A 19,558-nucleotide genomic window follows, 5' to 3' on the forward strand; every position below is an offset into this window, starting at 1 on the left:
TATTTGTCAAATCTATTTTGTTTTCACCATTGGGTCATAAAATGAATCTAATGAATTCTATTGGATTTACATTACAAGCACATTTGACTCACCTTCCTGTTCTAGGCATGATATTTGACTGTGCGTGTGTTGACCCTGCCGTCAGCTGGAACAGTGCCAAGTTGATATACAGTATATCACCAACCTAATGAGCTAATGTTTGGTCGGCTTCCTTTTTCTTTATACCCCCATTAATGTTCAGCTGTTTGGTGAAAAGTAAATGAAGAACAGGATCTGATAATAACAAAGGTCTAATGATGGTTGTTTGTTAAAGACTCTGAGTACATGCTCTTTATTCCGGGGTGCATTTAATAATCTCTTTGTTTAGTGGATCTCTGGGGTCTGTTAGAAGTTGCAGGGTCAGAGTCTCCTCTGTGTGCCTGGGAACTCTTTAACAGTGTATTTAATTAGGCTTCTAATCAGCCACTGAACACAAAATAAAATGAAACAATCTGTGTCTGTTTACTTTCCACCACAACCAACCTCCTATTTGCATGTAGCAGGCAACAACAAAAAAAACATTTATCGAAAGGAAAAATCAAGGTCATGACTTTTCATCGCAACCTATTTCCTGAAACCAATTAAAGAGTTAGCGGTGAAGTTCAGTTGGAGGACGCGCACTGGGAAACAATAGCAGAAGGAGATGACAGCTCTTCCGCTATCTTGCTGTATTTCTTCCTGTGCTAATTATATTTGCAGATTCTGTCATTTAGACAAAAGCCAGATAGCTTTTGTAATCAGGGTGAAACATTTCAAATGCTCTTTAGATAGTATTGCCAACCTTTAAAACTGGAGTCAAATGCTAGATATGGGATCATTTTGATTGGGAGGTTGGAATTTAAGACTTAATTCATGGAATGTTATCTTATAAATGATTACAAATGAAGGTTGGCCCTGATGAATAGTGAAAGGTACCGCCTAATGCTAATGATTGTTTTATGCAAAGGATATTGCCGCCCTCAAGTCAATATTTGTTTTGTTCTTGGATTTGGACAAACCATTATTAACAAAAGAAGTGTAACTTCTTCTGCTAAGCATTCTCAATACACATTGAAGTATATCCGATTCAGAAGTGCAAAGAATGCCCTTCGTCTTCTTCAGTCTTTTTTGTTTTCTCCTAGCATTGCCTCCTATAACCTCACTAAAAACCTTGGTTGTAATGCAAAAGGTGTATGATTTCAAGTGAGTGTGTGTGTGTGTGTCTTTTGCTGTGTTTCTGTGCCATTCTACTCACTTTCTTGTCATTTCCTCCATCTTCTATTCTTCATATTGATACAGTATACACCTACCTTCCTCTATTATTTACTGCATTCACTGCCCCCCCCACTTACACATCACCTCCTCTTTTTTTCAACCTCAGTCTATCTTCACCTTTCTTTACCCTCTGTGTTTGTAGAGGAGACCTTGTGTAGCAGCCTGTGATGTGACTTCAGTCGAGCATCATGCTGGGGTGATGTGCAGCATACATTTGTTAACACCTGTTGGGATATCAAATGCATTTAAATGTATGTGAATAATAAACATACTGGCGCCTGGAAGTCATGTTTTAATAGCTGGGACATTTGATCGCTGACTTATTTGACGTGAGAGAAAAAATGATGCACATGGAAATAATTAATCAGAGCTATTGTAACATTGTCTACTATTGTCTGTTTTCTGTATTCAACTTCGATAGAGGGTTGGCGAACATAGAAATATAATTATTAGATTGGACATTCCCATTCAAATCAAATCAATGTTTTATGATGGGTGGACCGGTGGCCATATTGAGTGCACCCTATCTATTTCTATGTTAAGGCATGGCATTGGCCAGATTCTATGCTAATGTCGAGGGGGATGGGCACCAGGCATGGCTGGATGTTCTATGCACCCCATGAGATGTTACCCCATGTGGCTTGACTAAGGCTGCCTGGGAAGGTGAGCATGGCTTTGGCGATGCAGCGCGGCTTCTCTCTCTCTACTGTCTGTCGGTTTCCAGGGGATTCCGCTTTGGACGTTAACAAGGCGACACTCCATCTGAACTCCTCCTCCATATTTATTGGTTTGGTTGAACAGTACAGAAGAGAAGAGAACCCCCCCACCCTTTAGGACCAGAACGTGAGGCATCCCGTTCAGGCATTTATTTTACGCCTGCTATGTTAATGTAGCACATATGGACGGGTGAAACTTACTCCTCGGCCTTAAGTGTCCCGCTTGCGTCACCTCATTTGCTGGCTTTTGAGGTGGCACGATCGGCTAAGATGCTTGAGGAGGGCGGTCACGTGTGCTAGCAAGGCAGAGGTCTCGAGTTCGTGCCGTTATGGGCCGAATAGGGAGAAAGCGGTACTCACTAAGCAAGCAGTGTGACGTCCTTTACAGTGGTGCCGTGACCCAGATCTACAGTTGTGCTGGGGTCGCTGTTGAGTAAGTTTGAGGGGTGAATGTAGCACATGTGGATGTGTGAAACTTACTCCTCAGCTTGAAGTGTCCCCACTTGTGCCAGCGAATAGCCAGCTTTTCGTGTGGCGCCGACCGGTAAGACGCTTCAGGAGGGTGATCACGTGTGCTAGTAAGGCAGAGGTCCTGAGTTTGCCCCAGGTATGGGCCGAATTGGGAGGAAGTGGTACTTGCTAAACAAGCAGCGTTACGCATTTTACATTAGGTTAGTCTGACCTCCTCTTTAGCCTCTCCACAGAGGCAAGAGAGGGGCAGATTCGTTATTTAACTAAGTTTCTGACAGCTGGGGCAAAGCACAGGGACAGAAATTAACTTTTTTTTGTGTGTGTGTGAGTGTGTCTATGTGTGTGTGGTCATTTGCATTTGTGTGTGCTCACCCATGTGTATATGCATGTGTGGCACAGTGGGCCGGAACAAAGGCCTGACAGTAGACAGGCTAGACGGCGGTGATGCATAGGGGAGCTGACAGCCGCCTGGACTGTCAATCACAGAACTGGCAGCCCCGGTGCCTGCTGGTTCCAAATCACCCCCCTTCTCTCTCGTTAACTCTCTAGCTGGATGGACACCAGCTTCTCCTCTAATATTCTCCTCTGTTCCAGTGTCTTGGTAATGTACCTTAGCCAGTGGCCAGTGACCGCAGCAGCCTCAAAGCCTATTCTAGGGATAAGAAATAATCAAAGGAAATATAAGGAAATTATTAGATTTTTTATTATATTACATACAATACAATTGAACGCATTGAATTATTTTCCTTTATAATTTTTTTCTGAAAATAAAAATATGCTAATTGTGTCAATTAAGTTATGATGACAAATATTTTTGGCTATTTGGTCATTGAATTGAAATCAAAGCTTTAAAAAAAAAAATGCAAAAGGGATTTGTGATTTATTAAATTATGTGTTTATTACTAAATAACCCAAAGGGTTATTTATTGTTAAAGTTGAAAGAAAAGAGAAATGGAGCTCTGTTAGTCAAAGGTAATTAATCTGCTCTAGTCACCCACAAAGGATGCCTGCTAATGAGAGCTTGACTTGTGATTGACTGCTGAGGGTTCCGTAGGGACCCATTGCTCTTTTGTGGTGACAATAGGGCCTCAACGCACCAGAGAGACAAAGTGACTGGACAAGTCATTCATCTATGCAAATGCCAGCCAAGACATGACCATAAGTATCCATTAATCTCTGCCTCTCTCTCTCTCTCTTTCTCTGATTTTGTGTGTGTTTGTGTGTGATGGACAGCCAACAATGCAGTCCCTCTGCCTCTGCCTTGAGAGGTCATTGGCAGGTTGTGGCAGGAGAGTGCTCTGTTAGGAGAGGATAAATGTCACACCACTACATTCTCAGTCAATTCTGACGGACAAATGTTTTATTCACACTTTTTTTTTATCAGCCCTGATTATAATCACACACACACGCACGCACACACACACACACACACACACACACACACACACACACACACACACACACACACACACACACACACACACACACACACACACACACACACACACACACACACACACACACACACACACACACACACACACACACACACACAGTTGTTACAAGAATAAATCTGTTTCCAGTACAAAATACTATAATTCCCATAATGCTCCGCTTCATAGGCGTTAATTCTCGATGTAAACAGAAGTGAGAACAAAAGTCTGTGGTTTCAGGATTTCTGCTAAAATAATCTCAGATATGGAACAAAGACAGTCTTGCTATATGAATGCTTAATTTGATCTACTGTTAACGTAAGTACATATGTAATCCTTGTTATATTTGTTCTTATTATTGAGTCTGCCACAGTAGTTTGGTCGTTTGCTAGCTAGACAAATCATGCTAGCCATTGCTAACGTTATAGTAGCTATCTGGCTACAATAACTACTTGAATGTTCTTTAGTGACAAACGTCATATTATCATGTCATGTTTTCTTAATAGATTAAGTGCGCATTTGCATCAACTTTAGCTGAACTGACGTATTTATTTCTACTGAGTTAATTTTGGTCCACCATATGTCAAGATAATCACAGCTGAGCTAGCCACATTCCTGGGTGATTAACGTTAATGTTTTGTGGGTTCAGTCAACGCGACAAGTTGGTTAATCATTAGCTCGCTACAGTACATCACGAGAACAACTAACGTCACAACAACAACATCGACGTAACAAGCTATAGCTGGCATTTCTGCAATGGCATGTTCTGTCGCTAGTTGACAGGTGTTTGGGGGGTAGGGTTAGCTTAGCTAGCTATGTCAAGAACGTGTGTAAACTTTAGGGATTCTAGCTACTTAAATTGGCTAGAATTGGGGTAGACCCACGGAGAGAGAAGTAGAGAAAAGGTAATTTGACACTGCAGCATCCCACTTAAAACATTAAACTGGTCCCTCTTTTCTCTCCTTTATTGCCATGTTATAACCAGCAGCACACAGCAATGCTGACCATATGTTTCTTTAATGAGAGATTTGCATTCAGAAATGCAAGCTGCCTCACTTTCGAGGGGCTGATGCGGTTTCTTCTCTCAGTAATTATTTGTCCCGTTTTCGAGAAGACCCTCTGAGGGAACGGATGTGGCCACTATGCAGAGTCTCCCTGTCATGACTTTAGTAAGCCGTGGGTAGACAGAGGCCTTGTTCTTCCACCAGCTCAGAGGATCTGCAGATCTTTGGAGAGGCTCCTCCAAATAGAATTGGACCTCCATTATGGCATCTGCTGAGGGATTCCTTCGTGCTGCATCCCCAGTTGCTCTCTCGTCAAACAGCAGACGTTTGTGGCACTACTGCTGGTGCTTCTGCTCCATCTGATCCCTCTTCCTGGTGCCTGAGCCAGCTGACTGCTGGGGCTGTCCCTCCCTGCTGCTGAGGTTATTCTTTGAAGAGCCTCCTCAATCGTTCTGGCATCACTGAAGGCTAACCTCTTAAATCTGGGGTCAAGTGCAGCGGTTTCTGATAGCATGTGATTATATTCCATTCTGTGGAACTTTCTGTCCATTGATGAACATAGGGTGTTCATCAACTCTGTCACATGTCCTGTGGTTACATTTGCTTCTCTCTGGCGGCTGGCTGTGATTCGCTGCAGACCCTTACACAGGAGTATCATTTTTGAGGCTGTCACATAGCTGAAAAGAGAGAACAGTAACTTATTAGTTCAGGTTCATGTTTTGTCTACTGATACTACATTCTCATCTACTGCTCATATACATATATAATACTGGATTAAATAATGATGTAGTAATAACTGCTTACTGTACCTCTCTCCACTGATCTCCACAGTGACCTGCCTAAAGGGTTCCAGGACTCTGCACACTTCCTCCATCACCTCCCATTCCTCTTGGGTCAGAGCATCATTGACAATGGCCAGGGTAGAAATGATGGCATCCTTTGACTCAAGAAACCACTTCAACATATAAAATGTTGAATTCCACCTTGTAGTGCAGTCTTGTTTAGGCCTCAGCTCAGGCATCCCCATCTGGAAGTAATCCACAGCTGCTTTCACTTTGTCCACAGTGAGCTTCATCACCGTCACAGCATCTCTTACAATCAGGTTGATTGTGTGGGAAAGACATGGATGATGTGTCCATTTTAACATTTTCATGGCTTTGGTTATGTTAGCTGCATTGTCGCTAACAAAACAGACCACTTTTCCATCTACTTGCCATTCTCAACAGTTCCTCTGCCAAGTTCTCTGAGGTGTGTCTGTCGCTGAACTCAAAGCAGTCCAGAAGACAGCTAGACATCGGAAAATCTTCAATGAAGTGACATGTAACCAACATATAAGAAGTGGTTACCCTTGATGTCCAGCAGTCAGTGGTAAGGCAAACTGCAGTAGCTTTTTGGACTCTTTCCCGCACTGAAGCCTGTGTGCTCTTGTACAGTTGTGGAATAACTGATTTTGAAAGGGTTTTCCTGCTTGTAATTGTGTACATTGGATTTTGACTGTTGCTATAATTTCTAAAAGCTCTGTCCTCCACCCACGAAAATGGCTGGAAATCGGTGGCAATCCTTTTAGCCAATGCAATATCAATTTGGCCTTGTTTTGCCTCAGACATAGACTTTGGCATAAACTGGTCCATAGAAGACTGCATTGCTGTGGGTCGCGGAGTAGGCCTACTTGACTGAGTGGATACATCTCCACGTGTGGAGGTGCTGGCTCCACCACTATCACTAGCAGGCCCGCTAGTTTCTCGAAGCTCCTCTACAGCTAGCTTCACAGTTGGGTGCACAGTTCACATATGCCGGTGTAGGTTGTGCGTAGAACCGGCTTTATATGAGATTTTGTTTTGGCAAATTCTACACTGTGCTCTAACATTGTCTACATGATTAAAATGCATCCAAATGCTATAGCCTATATGCTATGGGTCATTTGATTGAGACCACACTAAATAGCCTATAGGCGCACTTGATAATGTGGCCTGCTGGAGGTCATTTTGCAGGGCTCTGGCAGTGCACATCCTTGCACAAAGGCGGAGGTAACGGTCCTGCTGCTGGGTTGTTGCCCTCCTACGGCCTCCTCCACATCTCCTGATGTACTGGCCTGTCTCCTGGTAGCGCCTCCATGCTCTGGACACTACGCTGACAGACACAGCAAACCTTTTTGCCACAGCTCGCATTGATGTGCCATCCTGGATGAACTGCACTACCTGAGCCACTTGTGTGGGTTGTAGACTCCGTCTCATGCTACCACTAGAGTGAGAGCACCGCCAGCATTCAAAAGTGACCAAAACATCAGCCAGGAAGCATAGGAACTGAGAAGTGGTCTGTGGTCAGCACCTGCAGAACCATTCCTTTATTGGGGGTGTCTTACTAATTGCCTATAATTTCCACCTTTTGTCTATTCCATTTGCACAACAGCATGTGAAATTTATTGTCAATCAGTGTTGCTTCCTAAGTGGACAGTTTGATTTCACAGAAGTGTGATTGACTTGGAGTTACAATGTGTTGTTTAAGTGTTCCCTTTATTTTTTGGAGCAGTGTATATCTATCTGTATATATCTATCTGTATCTATCTGTGTATATATATCTGTGACCTTAATTGCCTACCGTCTGTAAGCTGTTAGTGTCTTAACGACCGTCCTCTCACTGTCAACTGCATTTATTTTCAACAAACTTAACATGTGTAAATATTTGTATGAACATAACCAGATTCAACAACTGAGACATAAACTGAACAAGTTCCACAGACATGTGACTAACAGAAATTGAATAATGTGTCCCTGAACAAACGGGGGGCCAAAATCAAAAGTAACAGTCAGTATCTGGTGTGGCCACCAGCTGCATTAAATACTGCAGTGCATCTCTTCCTCATGGACTGCACCAAATTTGCCAGTTCTTGCTGTAAGATGTTACCCCACCCTTCCACCAAGGCACCTGTAAGTTCCCGAACATTTCTAGGGGGAATGGCCCTAGCCCTCACCCTCCGATCCAACAGGTCCCAGACGTGCTCAATGGGATTGCAATCCGGGCTCTTCACTGGCCATGGCAGAACACTGACAGTCCTGTCTTTCAGGAAATCACGCACAAAACGAGCAGCATGCCTGGTGGCATTGTCATGCGGCAGGGTCATGTCAGGATGAGCCATCAGGAAGTGTACCACATGAGGGAGGAGGATGTCTTCCCTGTAACGCATAGCGTTGAGATTGCCTGCAATGACAACAAGCTCAGTCTGATGATGTTGTGACACACCACCCCAGACCATGACGGACCCTCCACCTCCAAATCGATCCCTCTCCAGAGTATAAGGCTCGGTGAAACGCTCATTTCTTCGACGATAAACGCGAATCCGACCATCACCCCTGGTGAGAAAAAAACACGACTCATCAGTGAAGAGCACTTTTTGCCAGTCCTGTCTGGTCTAGTGACGCCCATAGGCGACGTTGTTGCCGGTGATGTCTGGTGAGGACTTGCCTTACAACAGGCCTACAAGCCTCAGTCCAGCCTCTCTCAGCCTATTGTGGACAGTCTGAGAACTGATGGAGGGATTGTGCGTTCCTGGTGTAACTCGGGCAGTTGTTGTTGCCATCCTCTTCCTGTCCCGCAGGTGTGATGTTCGGATGTACCCATCCTGTGCAGCTGTTGTTACACGTGGTCTGCCTCTGCGAGGATGATCAGCTCCCTGTAGCGCTGTCTTAGGCGTCTCACAGTATGGACATTGCAATGTATTGCCCTGGCCACATCTGCAGTCCTCATGCCTCCTTGCAGCATGCCTAAGGCACGTTCACGCAGATGAGCAGGGACCCTGGGCATCTTTCTTTTGGTGTTTTTCGGAGTCAGTAGAAAGGCCTCTTTAGTGTCCTAAGTTTTCATAACTGTGACCTTAATTGCCTACCGTCTGTAAGCTGTTAGTGTCTTAACGACCGTTCCACAGAACGGGGAAACAGTGGATTTTTTGCTGAGTTTATACAGCCTAATAAGCAATTAATTCTAAAACACAGAGAAATACATTTCATAAATTACAAATGACATGACCCGCCACTGGACTAAATAAAAAATAAAAACTTTTTTTTTTCATCCATCCCTAAAACAGATACATTTGCTTATTTCTTAGCAATTTGTGAAAAAAAAGGATTGGCCCAAAGTTTTACTACTAGCACTCTTGAAGATCAACAAGGAACATTTTTCTGTCTTGCTTTTCTAATGCCTTGTGTGTCTTTTTGTCTCCCCCTAACCCACAGGTCCTGTATGTGGCTGGGCCTGTAGGCTGCGCTGTGTTGGGCACGATCACCAGAGCCAGGCGGGCTTCTGGGGCCGCTTCTCAAAAGCCACACCCAGCCCACTGCTCCCCTGACCCACTGTTCCTTATGCTAACTCTTCTGAGCATGTTTTACTATATCTGTCTGCGGCGCCGGTCCAGGAGCGGAACCCGGGGTGAGGCGCTGACCAGCAGGCGTGCCGTGGAGTCAGGCCAGCGGGCTACCCTGCCCATCAGTGTGGAGGTGGACCAGTATGCCAAAGGTATCATCATTCACCTGCTATTGTGCCCTTGAGCAAGGCACTTAGTCCAACCCCTTAAAATAGCTCCAGGTGTGCTGCACTGGAGCCGGCACTTGTGTGTCCCATAATGTGTGCTGTGTGTTTGTGTGCTATTGTCTGGTGGATTGGGAGCAGATGGACTAACCTTATCCTATCCTATAGAGGTGCTGGACTTCAGCTCCCACTACGGCAGTGAGAACAGCATGTCGTACACAATGTGGAACCTGGCCGGCATGCCTAACGTCTACCCCAGCTCTGGGGACTTCACCCAGACGGCCGTGTTCAGGGCCTACGGGACGTGGTGGGAGCAGTGTGCCAGTGCGCCGCTGCCCTTCCGCCGCACGCCCAAGGCCTTCCACAGCCAGGACTACATCGAGCTGGCCTTCGAGGAACCCGTCTACCCCACAGCTGTGGAGGTGCTGGAGACCTACCACCCGGGGGCTGTCGTCCAGATCATGGCCTGCTCCCTCAACCCCTTCTCCCAGAACCCTCCCACCGATGTCCGGTAAGAACCAGTGGTGGTGTGGGACTCGGGTTGTAGAAATGTATTCTATTATGACATTTTTGTTTTTCGTCCATAGCCACTTTCACGCCTTCCCTGTATACCACCCTGCATCCCACTGCTGGGTTGCTTTTGAAGCTAAGCAGGGTTGGTCCTGGTCAGTCCCTGGATTGGAGACCAGATGCTGCTGGAAGTGGTGTTGGAGGGCCAGTAGGAGGCACCCTTTCCACTGGTCGAAAAAAAAAAAAAAAAAATACCCCAGGGCAGTGATTGGGGATGTTGCCCCGTGTAGGGTGCTGTCTTTTGGATGGGACATTAAACGGGTGTCCTGACTCTCTGTGGTCACTAAAGATCCCATGACACTTATCGTGAGTAGGGGTGTTAACCCCGGTGTCCTGGCTAAATTCCCAATCTGGCCCTCGTACCATCACGGTCACCTAATCATCCTCAGTTTACAATTGGCTCATTCATCCCCCCTCCTCTCCCCTGTAACTATTCCCCAGGTCGTTGTTGTAAATGAGAATGTGTTCTCAGTCAACTTACCTGGTAAAATAAGGGTACATTTATATATATTTGCTTCAATCTCTCAACACAACCGGTGCTTCTATTTGAGGCAGTCGTCTATTTCCTTAATGCACACAGCTGTTGCGCAATACATTATTGAAAAGACTACCACATTGTTTATTGTAACCATTTATAATAACACATCTATCGCAGGTCAGACTTGCAAAGACTAGGCTGCCTATCATACACCCCAATTTCTCCCTTCAGCTCCATGGAGAGCAGTACCGGTAATCACTGAAGTCACCTTTTGTTTTTGGTGGCGTTGTGGCTAGCAACGATGACAGCATTTTGAAAGAATGTTTTCAATGCACACGACCGTAGGAATATCAAAGCTGTGTCCATGGTAACCTCAAACCATTTATTTAGACCCAGCGTTTATTTGAAACAGGCTTTTATGTGCTGAAATGTGTGCAGATGCCCGACTATTAAAATGGACAGGTGTGTGTGTGTGTGTGTGTGTGTGTGTGTGTGTGGTGTGTGTGGTGTGTGTGGTGTGTGTGTGTGTGTGTGTGTGTGTGTGTGTGTGTGTGTGTGTGTGTGTGTGTGTGTGTGTATATATAGAGTCAGTATGTGTGTGTGTGAGCAAATTAAGTACTGAGTGAGTGTGTGCATAGTCGGTGCAATAATAAAACTGTAATACAAGGTTCAATGCATATAGTCCATGTAGCCATTTTTGTTATCTGTTTAGCAGTCTTATGGCTCGGAGATAGAAGCTGTTCAGGAGCCTGCTGTTGTCATACTTGTTGCTCCGGTACCAGTTGCTGTGCGGAAGCAGAGAGAACAGTCTATGGCTTGGGGGGCCGGAGTCTTTAACAATTATCCTGGCCTTCCTTTCACACCGTCTGATCTAGAGGTCCTGGATGGCAGGGAGCTCGGCCCCAGTGATGTACTGGGCTGTCCGCACCACCCTCTGTAGTGCCATGCGATCAAGGGCGGTGCAGTTGGCGTACCAAGCAATGTCAGTCAAGATGCTCTCAATTGTGGAATGTCGTTTTTCGAATTAGTTAATTGACCAATAAGAAAGCGAGTTCCAAACCTCTCTGCCAATAACAGCTAGTTGTCAGTTTTCCCCTCTCCACTCAGACCACTCTGACAGTCCTAACAAAATTCTTGCTTGAGAAAATGCTCTTTGCTAAGAAGCCATTTTGTTTGTTTTCAATTAAACGGCTGCATTGGATCTTTTTAAAGTCACGCTTGCACTTTTATTCGTATTTCTTTTGACATATGGGTAGTTCTGGGAATCTAACCCACTGTCCTGTCGTTGCAACCGCCATGCTCTAACAACCGAGCTACAGAGGACCACAACGGAATTGGTGTTTGTACTCTATTGGCTGGTTTCCCGGACACAGATTAAGCCTAGTCTCAGAATAAGAAGCATTTTCAATTAGATTCTCCATTGAGCACGTTTTTATTCGTTCAGGACTGGGCTTAGCATGGGCAAACTGCCCTACGTGAACGTCTCAGATTAAAGAGTGGTGAGTCCGTGTGTACCTCTGACAGGTGTACCTCTGTCTGTCCCCAGTTGGGAGGTGTTGTGGGCCGAGGAGCCCACCAAGGTGCTGACCCCCCAGGCCAGGCAGTTCTCCCCCAGCATCAAGCAGCTGAGCTTCCCCACCAACTTGATCCGCGTGGAGGTCAACAGCTCCCTGCTAAAGTACTACACGGAGCTGGACGCCGTCGTCCTGCGCGGCCAGAAAGAGAGGCCCATCCTCTCCCTTTATAAGATGCCCAGGATCGACATCTGTGACCTGAGTGACAGCGATGAGGAGCTGTCTGACCCGGGAGCCTCGATCAGACAGGCCGGGGATGGCAAGCACGTTAACCTGGGGAATGGATACTTTGATAAACTGCCCTACGAGGTGGGGAGAATACGCTATTAGACACTCACATATACTACAACACTCGTATATGGCTGCTGGCTGCATTTTCTGTCCACAAAACAGCACTGAAATTTGGAAAAAAAGGTTGGCAATACTTTACAGGACAATTACAAGTTGCTGTTTTCCAAACAATTCTCACTTGGGTTTTAATGACGGACTATGCAGAAACCGCTCCGCCATTTCCTGTTTGCAAACGTGACTCGTTCGCCTGATTTTCAGTTTATGTGACTAAAACATGCAAGTATAGTGTAGAGAATCATTGTGCCATCTAAACTGCTATGAAATATATTTTTCATAACCATTTTCAGCTGTTTGAAGCTGGTGTACAAAACTTAAAGTAAAAGACGCAGAAACGAAACTTAACAATGGAAGCATAGAAATAGCACACACAGAACAGATATCATGCTTCTTAGATGTGGTTTTAATGAGAACGACAGATCTATAACATATGAAATATAATTTCTATGTGAATTCGTTTGGGTCGCCCAAAAAGTGACATATTGCAGCTGTAAGTGTAGTCCCATCTACTGAAAATGTTTATGCTTATGGTATCTTGGGCAGTTTTTGTACATTGCCAGGACTTAATTTGACAAAAGATGTCTCCCATAGACCTACACGTACTGTCTTGGACCCGTGGAGATATTTGGTATTAACCTTTCAAAATAGTAATTTTCATGTTATAAAGACATGTCATATTTTCTAAGACAAGCTGTTCTCTTGGTTTTATGTACTACTCTCCAAACCGCTGCCATTCACCTCGCTCCTCACAACCGATGTGCGTGTGTGTGTCTGAAATACAATAGAGCTATTATCTGCTAGCTGATACCCTGTTGGAACACACAGCGTATTGTGTATTCACTGCACACATACACGCCTATTCTCTCTCTACCTCTGTCTTACTGAGAAGCACACCTCCATATTGCTGGAAGGGGCAGATTCACTGCCACACTGAAACTCACTGCCACAAGAATATTGCTTTGTGTGTGTGTTCCACAGACTTTTTTTTATATTATTCTGCTCTGCCTGACATCATCCCCGCTGTCTCTTTCTTGCGTTCCTTGTCTCTCTCTTCATCATTATTTATCTTTCTCCCTCTACCCCCTCTCCCACCATCCTCCCTTCTCTCTTATTATCTCTCTGTAATTCTCTCCCTCCTCTCCCCCTGCAGTTGATCCAGCTGATAGTTAGCCACTTGACCCTGCCCGACCTGTGTCGCCTGACCCAGACCTGTAAGCTACTCCACCAGCACTGCTGTGACCCCCTCCAGTACATCCAGCTGAGCCTGCAGCCATACTGGGCTCGCCTCAGTGACACCTCCCTGGGCCACCTGCAGGGCCGCTGCACCCTGCTCCAGAGGCTCAACCTCTCCTGGACCGGCAACCGTGGAGCCCTCACCCTCACCGGCTTCAGCAGGTGAGGGATGGGGCTGGGGGGACATTTGTGGTTCATCGGTCTCTGTCTTTAGAGTGGCATGTGTGTGCCCATCACTTCGGTTGATTTCCGTGTGAGGAACCATCTGTGTAAATATTGGACTATAAATTGTGCTTTACTGTATTTTACTCGCGCTAAAATCTTTATTCTATTCTACCGAGCCATTCACTTTATGTTCATATTCTTACCTTTTATTGTTGTCGCATTGTCGAGAAGGAACCTGCAAGTAAGCATTTTTTTTGTTGGACAGCGTATACCATGTGTATCCCGTGCATACAACTAATACAACTTGAAACTGAAACTAACATAAAGTTGTCAAATCCTGAACTTCCGTGTTAAAGTTGTTGCCACGCCACAACACAGGTCTGACCCCCCCCCCCCTCCTCCCTCCCTCCCTCCCTCTCAGCTTCATGAAGGCGTGCGGTGGGAGCCTGGTGTGTCTGGAGCTGTCGTGTTGTCACTTCCTGAGTGAACCGTGTCTGGAGGTCATCTCCCAGACGTGTCCCGGGCTGCAGGAGCTCAACCTGTCCTCGTGCGACCGCCTCCACCCGCAGGCCTTCACACACATCTCCAAGCTCACCCGCCTGCGCAGGCTAGTGCTCTACCGCACAAAGATAGAGGTACAGTGCCTTCAGAAGTACCCCTTGACTTATTCTACATTTTGTTGTGTTACAGTCTGAATTTTCAAAATGGTTTAAAAAAATAAATAAATTCACCTATCTACACACAATACCCCATAATGACAGTGTTTTTAGATATTTTGCAAAAAACTAACTCGGCCACTCAGGAACAGTCACTGACTGATTTTTTATGTGCTTGGCTCCATTCTGTTTTATTTTTCCTTCCTTTCCAGGAACTGTGTTAGGAAGGAAGCCTGTATGTTTGTAGTGACTGGGTGTATTGTATTGATCTACCAATAAGTACCCTTCTTTTTGAGGTATTGGAAAACCTCCCTGGTCTTTGTGGTTGATTCTGTGTTTGAAATTCACTGCTCGACTGAGGGACCTTACAGATAATTGTATGTTTGGGGTACAGAGATGAGGTAGTCATTCAAAAAACATGTTGAACATCCAAAATATTTTCTGAAAATTAAGCTCAAGCACCAAGGAGATAAGATGGCATTTGTGTGTTACATAAATGACATAGTTTATTTACAAAAAAATGTATTGACAAAAAAACACTGCAATTTGACATACCTGGTATCGAGCAGAAATTGACTTGAAAAATAAAAATGATTTTGATGCCCATCAATATTACAAACTTACACTATCATATTTATGCCGATATATATTATGTTAACTAATAGCAAAGAAAGGTTTTGGAATGGGCCTAATCAAGACCAAATTACATCTGTGTGACATGATACCCTTTGGATTTATCATTTTAGAATGTCAGTGTACTAGCTAGTACACAGTGCAGGTTTTAATCATGACCAGAGGGACAACCTAAGTGTCAAATTATCCTAGGTAGATTTAAAACTGCATAATTCTGCGTTCCTGGTGAGAACTGGCAAAATGTTTCACAAACTCATCCATGTTGAGGGAGCTTGCCCTCCTTGGCTTAACACTGAGAATTCCGAGGTGACTTAACATGTCATCAACCATTGTTGTCTTAAGGTGGGTTTAAAGCTGAGAAGCTTCTCTCGCAAGACGCACTGCTGACTGGTGTAACAACAGAAATCTTACAAAGTGGAAATAGCTCATGGAAGACCTCTTTATAAGGTTCTAGAAACACTACAAAGTCAAGGAAAGTAGACGATCTGTCCCTTCCACTTTTCTCTCTCCTATCAAGAAGCCGCTTGGTTTCATGGACCTCATGTTTGAGGTCCTTCTAAATCTGACTCAAAGTTCTGAGCAAAGGCAAACAGAGGCTCCTCATTCAAGAATGTTGTACTCTTTGGGTCGAGAGACTGGACCCCTTGCATTATCTCGCAATTCTTTGAAAAACACCTCTGCAGCTCTGCTGTGAGACTGCCAAGCACCTGATAAAAGATAGCTCTTTGGAAGCTCTCACCATCACTTTGGTCTCTCATTTTCTGTCCTACAGTGCTCATTATCAATGAGTCGTAAAATCTTACGCTTGTTTTGGGTCTTTTACACACTGTTTGTACACTTATTTTGCAGTGCTCTGCAATCTCTTCAACTAGGGATGCACAATATATCAATGAACGTGTCGGAATCGTCCGATATTAGCAAAAAAATAAAACGATATCAAAGTTACCTTGCATACCTATATAACGTACAGTTGAAGTAGGAAGTTTACATACACCTTGGCCAAATACATTTCAACTCTGTTTGTTGTCCTTAAGCCATTTTGCCACAACTTTGGAAGTATGCTTGGGCTCGTTGTCCATTTGGAAGACCCATTTGCAACCAAGCTTTAACTTCCTGACTGATGTCTTGAGATGTTGCTTCAATATATCCACCTCATTTTCCTCCCTCATGAAGCCATCTATTTTGTGAAGTGCACCTGTCCCTCCTGCAGCAAAGCACCCCCACACCATGATGCTGCCACCCCCGTGCTTCACGGTTGGGATGGTGTTCTTCGGCTTGCAAGCCTCCCCCTTTTCCTCCAAACATAACGATGGTCATTATGGCCAAACAGTCCTATTTTTGAATCATCAGACCAGAAGACATTTCTCCAAAAGTACGATATTTGTCCCCATGTGCAGTTGCAAACCGTAGTCTGGCCTTTTTATGGTGGTTTTGGAGCCGTGGCTTCTTCCTTGCTGAGCGGCCTTTCAGGTTATGTCGATATAGGACTCGTTTAACCTTTACCTGTTTCCTCCAGCATCTTCACAAGGTCCTTTGCTGTTGTTCTAGGATTCATTTGCACTTTTCGCACCAAAGTACGTTCATCTCAAGTAGACAGAACGCGTCTCCTTCCTGAGCGGTATAACGGCTGCGTGGTCCCATGGTGTTTACACTTGCGTACTATTGTTTGTTCAGATGAACGTGGTACCTTCAGGCGTTTGCAAATTGCTCCCTTAAGGATGAACAAGACTTGTGGAGGTCTACAATTTTTTTTTCTGAGGTCTTGGCTGATTTCTTTTGATTTTCCCCTGATGTCAAGCAAAGAGGGACTGATTTTGAAGGTAGGCCTTGAAATACATCCACAGGTTCACCTCCAATTGACGTCAATTATGTCAATTAGCCTATCAGAAGCATCTAAAGCCATGACACAATTTTCTGGAATATTCCCGAACTGTTTAAAGGCACAGTCAACTTAGTGTATGTAAGCTTCTGACCCACTGGAATTGTGATACAGTGAAATAATCTGTCTGTAAACAATTGTTGGAAAAATGACTTGTCATGCACAAAGTAGATGTCCTAACCGACTTGCCAAAACTATAGTTTGTTAAAAGTGTTTGCTAAGTAGCATATATTGAGAAGATGTAACACAAATTATGCCATATTTTTAGGCTAATGCACATGGGTATATTGGTGGTGTATGGGTTAAGAGGTAGTTGAGTTTCCTATTAGATACATGGCACCTTTGTGGTTTACGTAGGACTAATTCTCTGCTGTCATCATTTGTAATGAACTCAGAGCTCGGGTCACTGTTCTCGCCCAGGCCTGCTACAAAACCTTACAGGGCATTTCTGAGTGTTGTTCTCGTGTTTCAGCCTTTTCCTAAGGCAGACACCATACCGTAGTCTTTCCAGTGCAGTGAGGTTAAGGTCTAAGCTTTCAGGTTGTTTACTGCAGGCAGACTGAGCAGGCTGTGTGTGTGTCTGCAGTCCTATGTGTCATCCAGCCCTGTTGTCTGTCATTAGTCTGTCATTAAAGCTGTCACTGCTGTATAATTAAATAGTTCTCTGACTGCCAGAAGACATAAAAAGAGACCACCAAACACACACACTCGAAAAACCACAGCGTACACATTAGAGATGCCTGCTAAAGTACACGTCACGCACACTCAATTGCCATTGGGTGGCATGTTGACAGTTCCACATTGAAACCTCACCTCTATCCCTGTCTAGCGATGTAGGTGATAAGCAAATGTGTTTTTTTTAACGTTTTGAAATGTTATACTACCCTAATACTGTTGAATTATGTGTTTGCCAGACCAAGTCGTCGTGGAGAGATATAGAATAACATGGGTAGACCTGTTTATTGTAATTTTTGACGTGACACCTTTGATACACATTCCTAAGTCTCATTTTACTGTGTGTGTACACAAAAAAAAGGGGTGCAATCATCATATTTTGGGTCAGTTGATAGAAACTTAACTCAACTTTTGACATTTTCTCTCTCTCGCTTGCTTTGTTTATGTTGCTGCAGCAAATAGCCATGTTGAGCATCCTAACCTTCTGTATTGAGCTGAGACACCTCAACCTGGGCAGCTGTGTGATGGTAAGATGCCCCCCCCACAAATGCACTCACTATCATACCCTGCTCTTGCTCCAGATAGACATTGTAGAATCAGCCTAACCCCTTAACTCTGAACCACAACCAAGAATCATGACAATTGATTCAGTCATTCTGTGTTAGCTAACAGCCCCAAGGTCACCACCCCTATGTTCTCCCTGCAGATAGAGGACTATGACGTAGTGGCCAGCATGCTGGCTGTCCGCTGCCGCTCACTGCGCTCCCTGGACCTGTGGCGCTGCAGAAACCTGACGGAGCGTGGCCTGGCCGAGCTGGCTGCAGGATGCAGATTACTGGAGGAGCTGGACCTGGGCTGGTGCTCCACACTGCAGAGCAGCTCGGGCTGCTTCCAGCACCTGGCCCGCAACCTGCAGTGCCTGAGGAAGCTCTTCCTCACCGCCAACCGCACCGTGTGCGACTCGGACATTGAGGAGCTGGCTGCCAACTGCCCCGCACTGCAGCACCTCGACATACTGGGTGGGTACTACCTCCCTCTTCCTTTCGTAATCTGTCTCTCGTTCTCTTGTTCTATCACACAAGTTTATACGCAGTCATTTTTAGGTACAACCACAGATATGTTCACACCCGATATTTGAATATAGTATTTTTCTTGCCGCATTTAGAACACAGTATTCACCGAGTGGTCACATGTTGCTCACTTATGTGGTATGGTTGTGTTGTTGATTGACAGGCACCCGGATGGTAAGCTCCTCCTCCCTGAGGAAGCTGCTGCATGCGTGTCCGAAGCTGCTCCTCCTGGACGTGTCCTTCTGCGCGCAGGTGGACGCCCGCATTGTCCAAGAGCTCTGCGGACTCTTCCCCAACGTGGCCATCAAGAAGAGCTTTACCCAGTGACCTCACCCAGCCACACCCTCATACAGGGGCAGTGACACAGGGACACCTGGGGGAGGCACTACTTTTGACTAGTGGGGTGGATACCCAGTGGCTAGAATGAATTTGTCTGATGGCTGAGAGCACTGAGGCCTATTATAATATGGACTGAATGGTTAGGAGTGTTGTATTGTGGTGACATGAGCATCAGCTGAACCACCTCACCTACATCTCAACACAGTCTCTTCATGTTAACTTCTTATGGCTACAATCCCTTTAACGGGATGATATGACAACAGCCAGTGAAAGTGCAGGGCGCCAAATTCAAACAACAGAAATCTCATCATTAAAATTCCTCAAACATACATGTATCTTATACCATTTTAAAGGTAATCTTCTTGTTAATCCCACCAAAGTGTCCGATTTCAAATAGGCTTTTCAGCGAAAGCACCACAAACGATTATGTTAGGTCACCACCAACTCACAGAAAAATTCAGCCATTTTTCCAGCCAAAGAGAGGAGTCACAAAAAGCAGA

The 19,558-nt window shown here is 45.0% G+C and overlaps 1 protein-coding gene across 2 annotated transcripts; it reads left to right on the plus strand.

The window, feature by feature from the left end:
- The first annotated feature begins 4,083 nt into the window (after positions 1-4,083).
- Positions 4,084-19,387, plus strand: LOC129837322 (F-box/LRR-repeat protein 4-like). Of its 2 annotated transcripts, XM_055903392.1 has the most exons (9): positions 4,084-4,231; positions 9,147-9,426; positions 9,607-9,949; positions 12,033-12,369; positions 13,559-13,803; positions 14,228-14,441; positions 18,105-18,176; positions 18,356-18,668; positions 18,883-19,387. In XM_055903392.1, exons 2-9 carry the CDS (start codon positions 9,273-9,275, stop codon positions 19,044-19,046), a joined length of 1,842 nt encoding a protein of 613 aa, XP_055759367.1. In that variant the 5' UTR covers positions 4,084-4,231; positions 9,147-9,272; the 3' UTR covers positions 19,047-19,387. The 2 variants fall into 2 exon arrangements, with proteins under 2 accessions (XP_055759367.1, XP_055759368.1); XM_055903393.1 differs by lacking the exon at positions 4,084-4,231 and having other exon boundaries at positions 9,341-9,426; positions 9,609-9,949.
- Positions 19,388-19,558: the final 171 nt, after the last annotated feature.

The sequence above is a fragment of the Salvelinus fontinalis genome, chromosome 38 (assembly GCF_029448725.1).
Source record: "Salvelinus fontinalis isolate EN_2023a chromosome 38, ASM2944872v1, whole genome shotgun sequence".
Lineage (NCBI taxonomy): Eukaryota > Metazoa > Chordata > Actinopteri > Salmoniformes > Salmonidae > Salvelinus > Salvelinus fontinalis.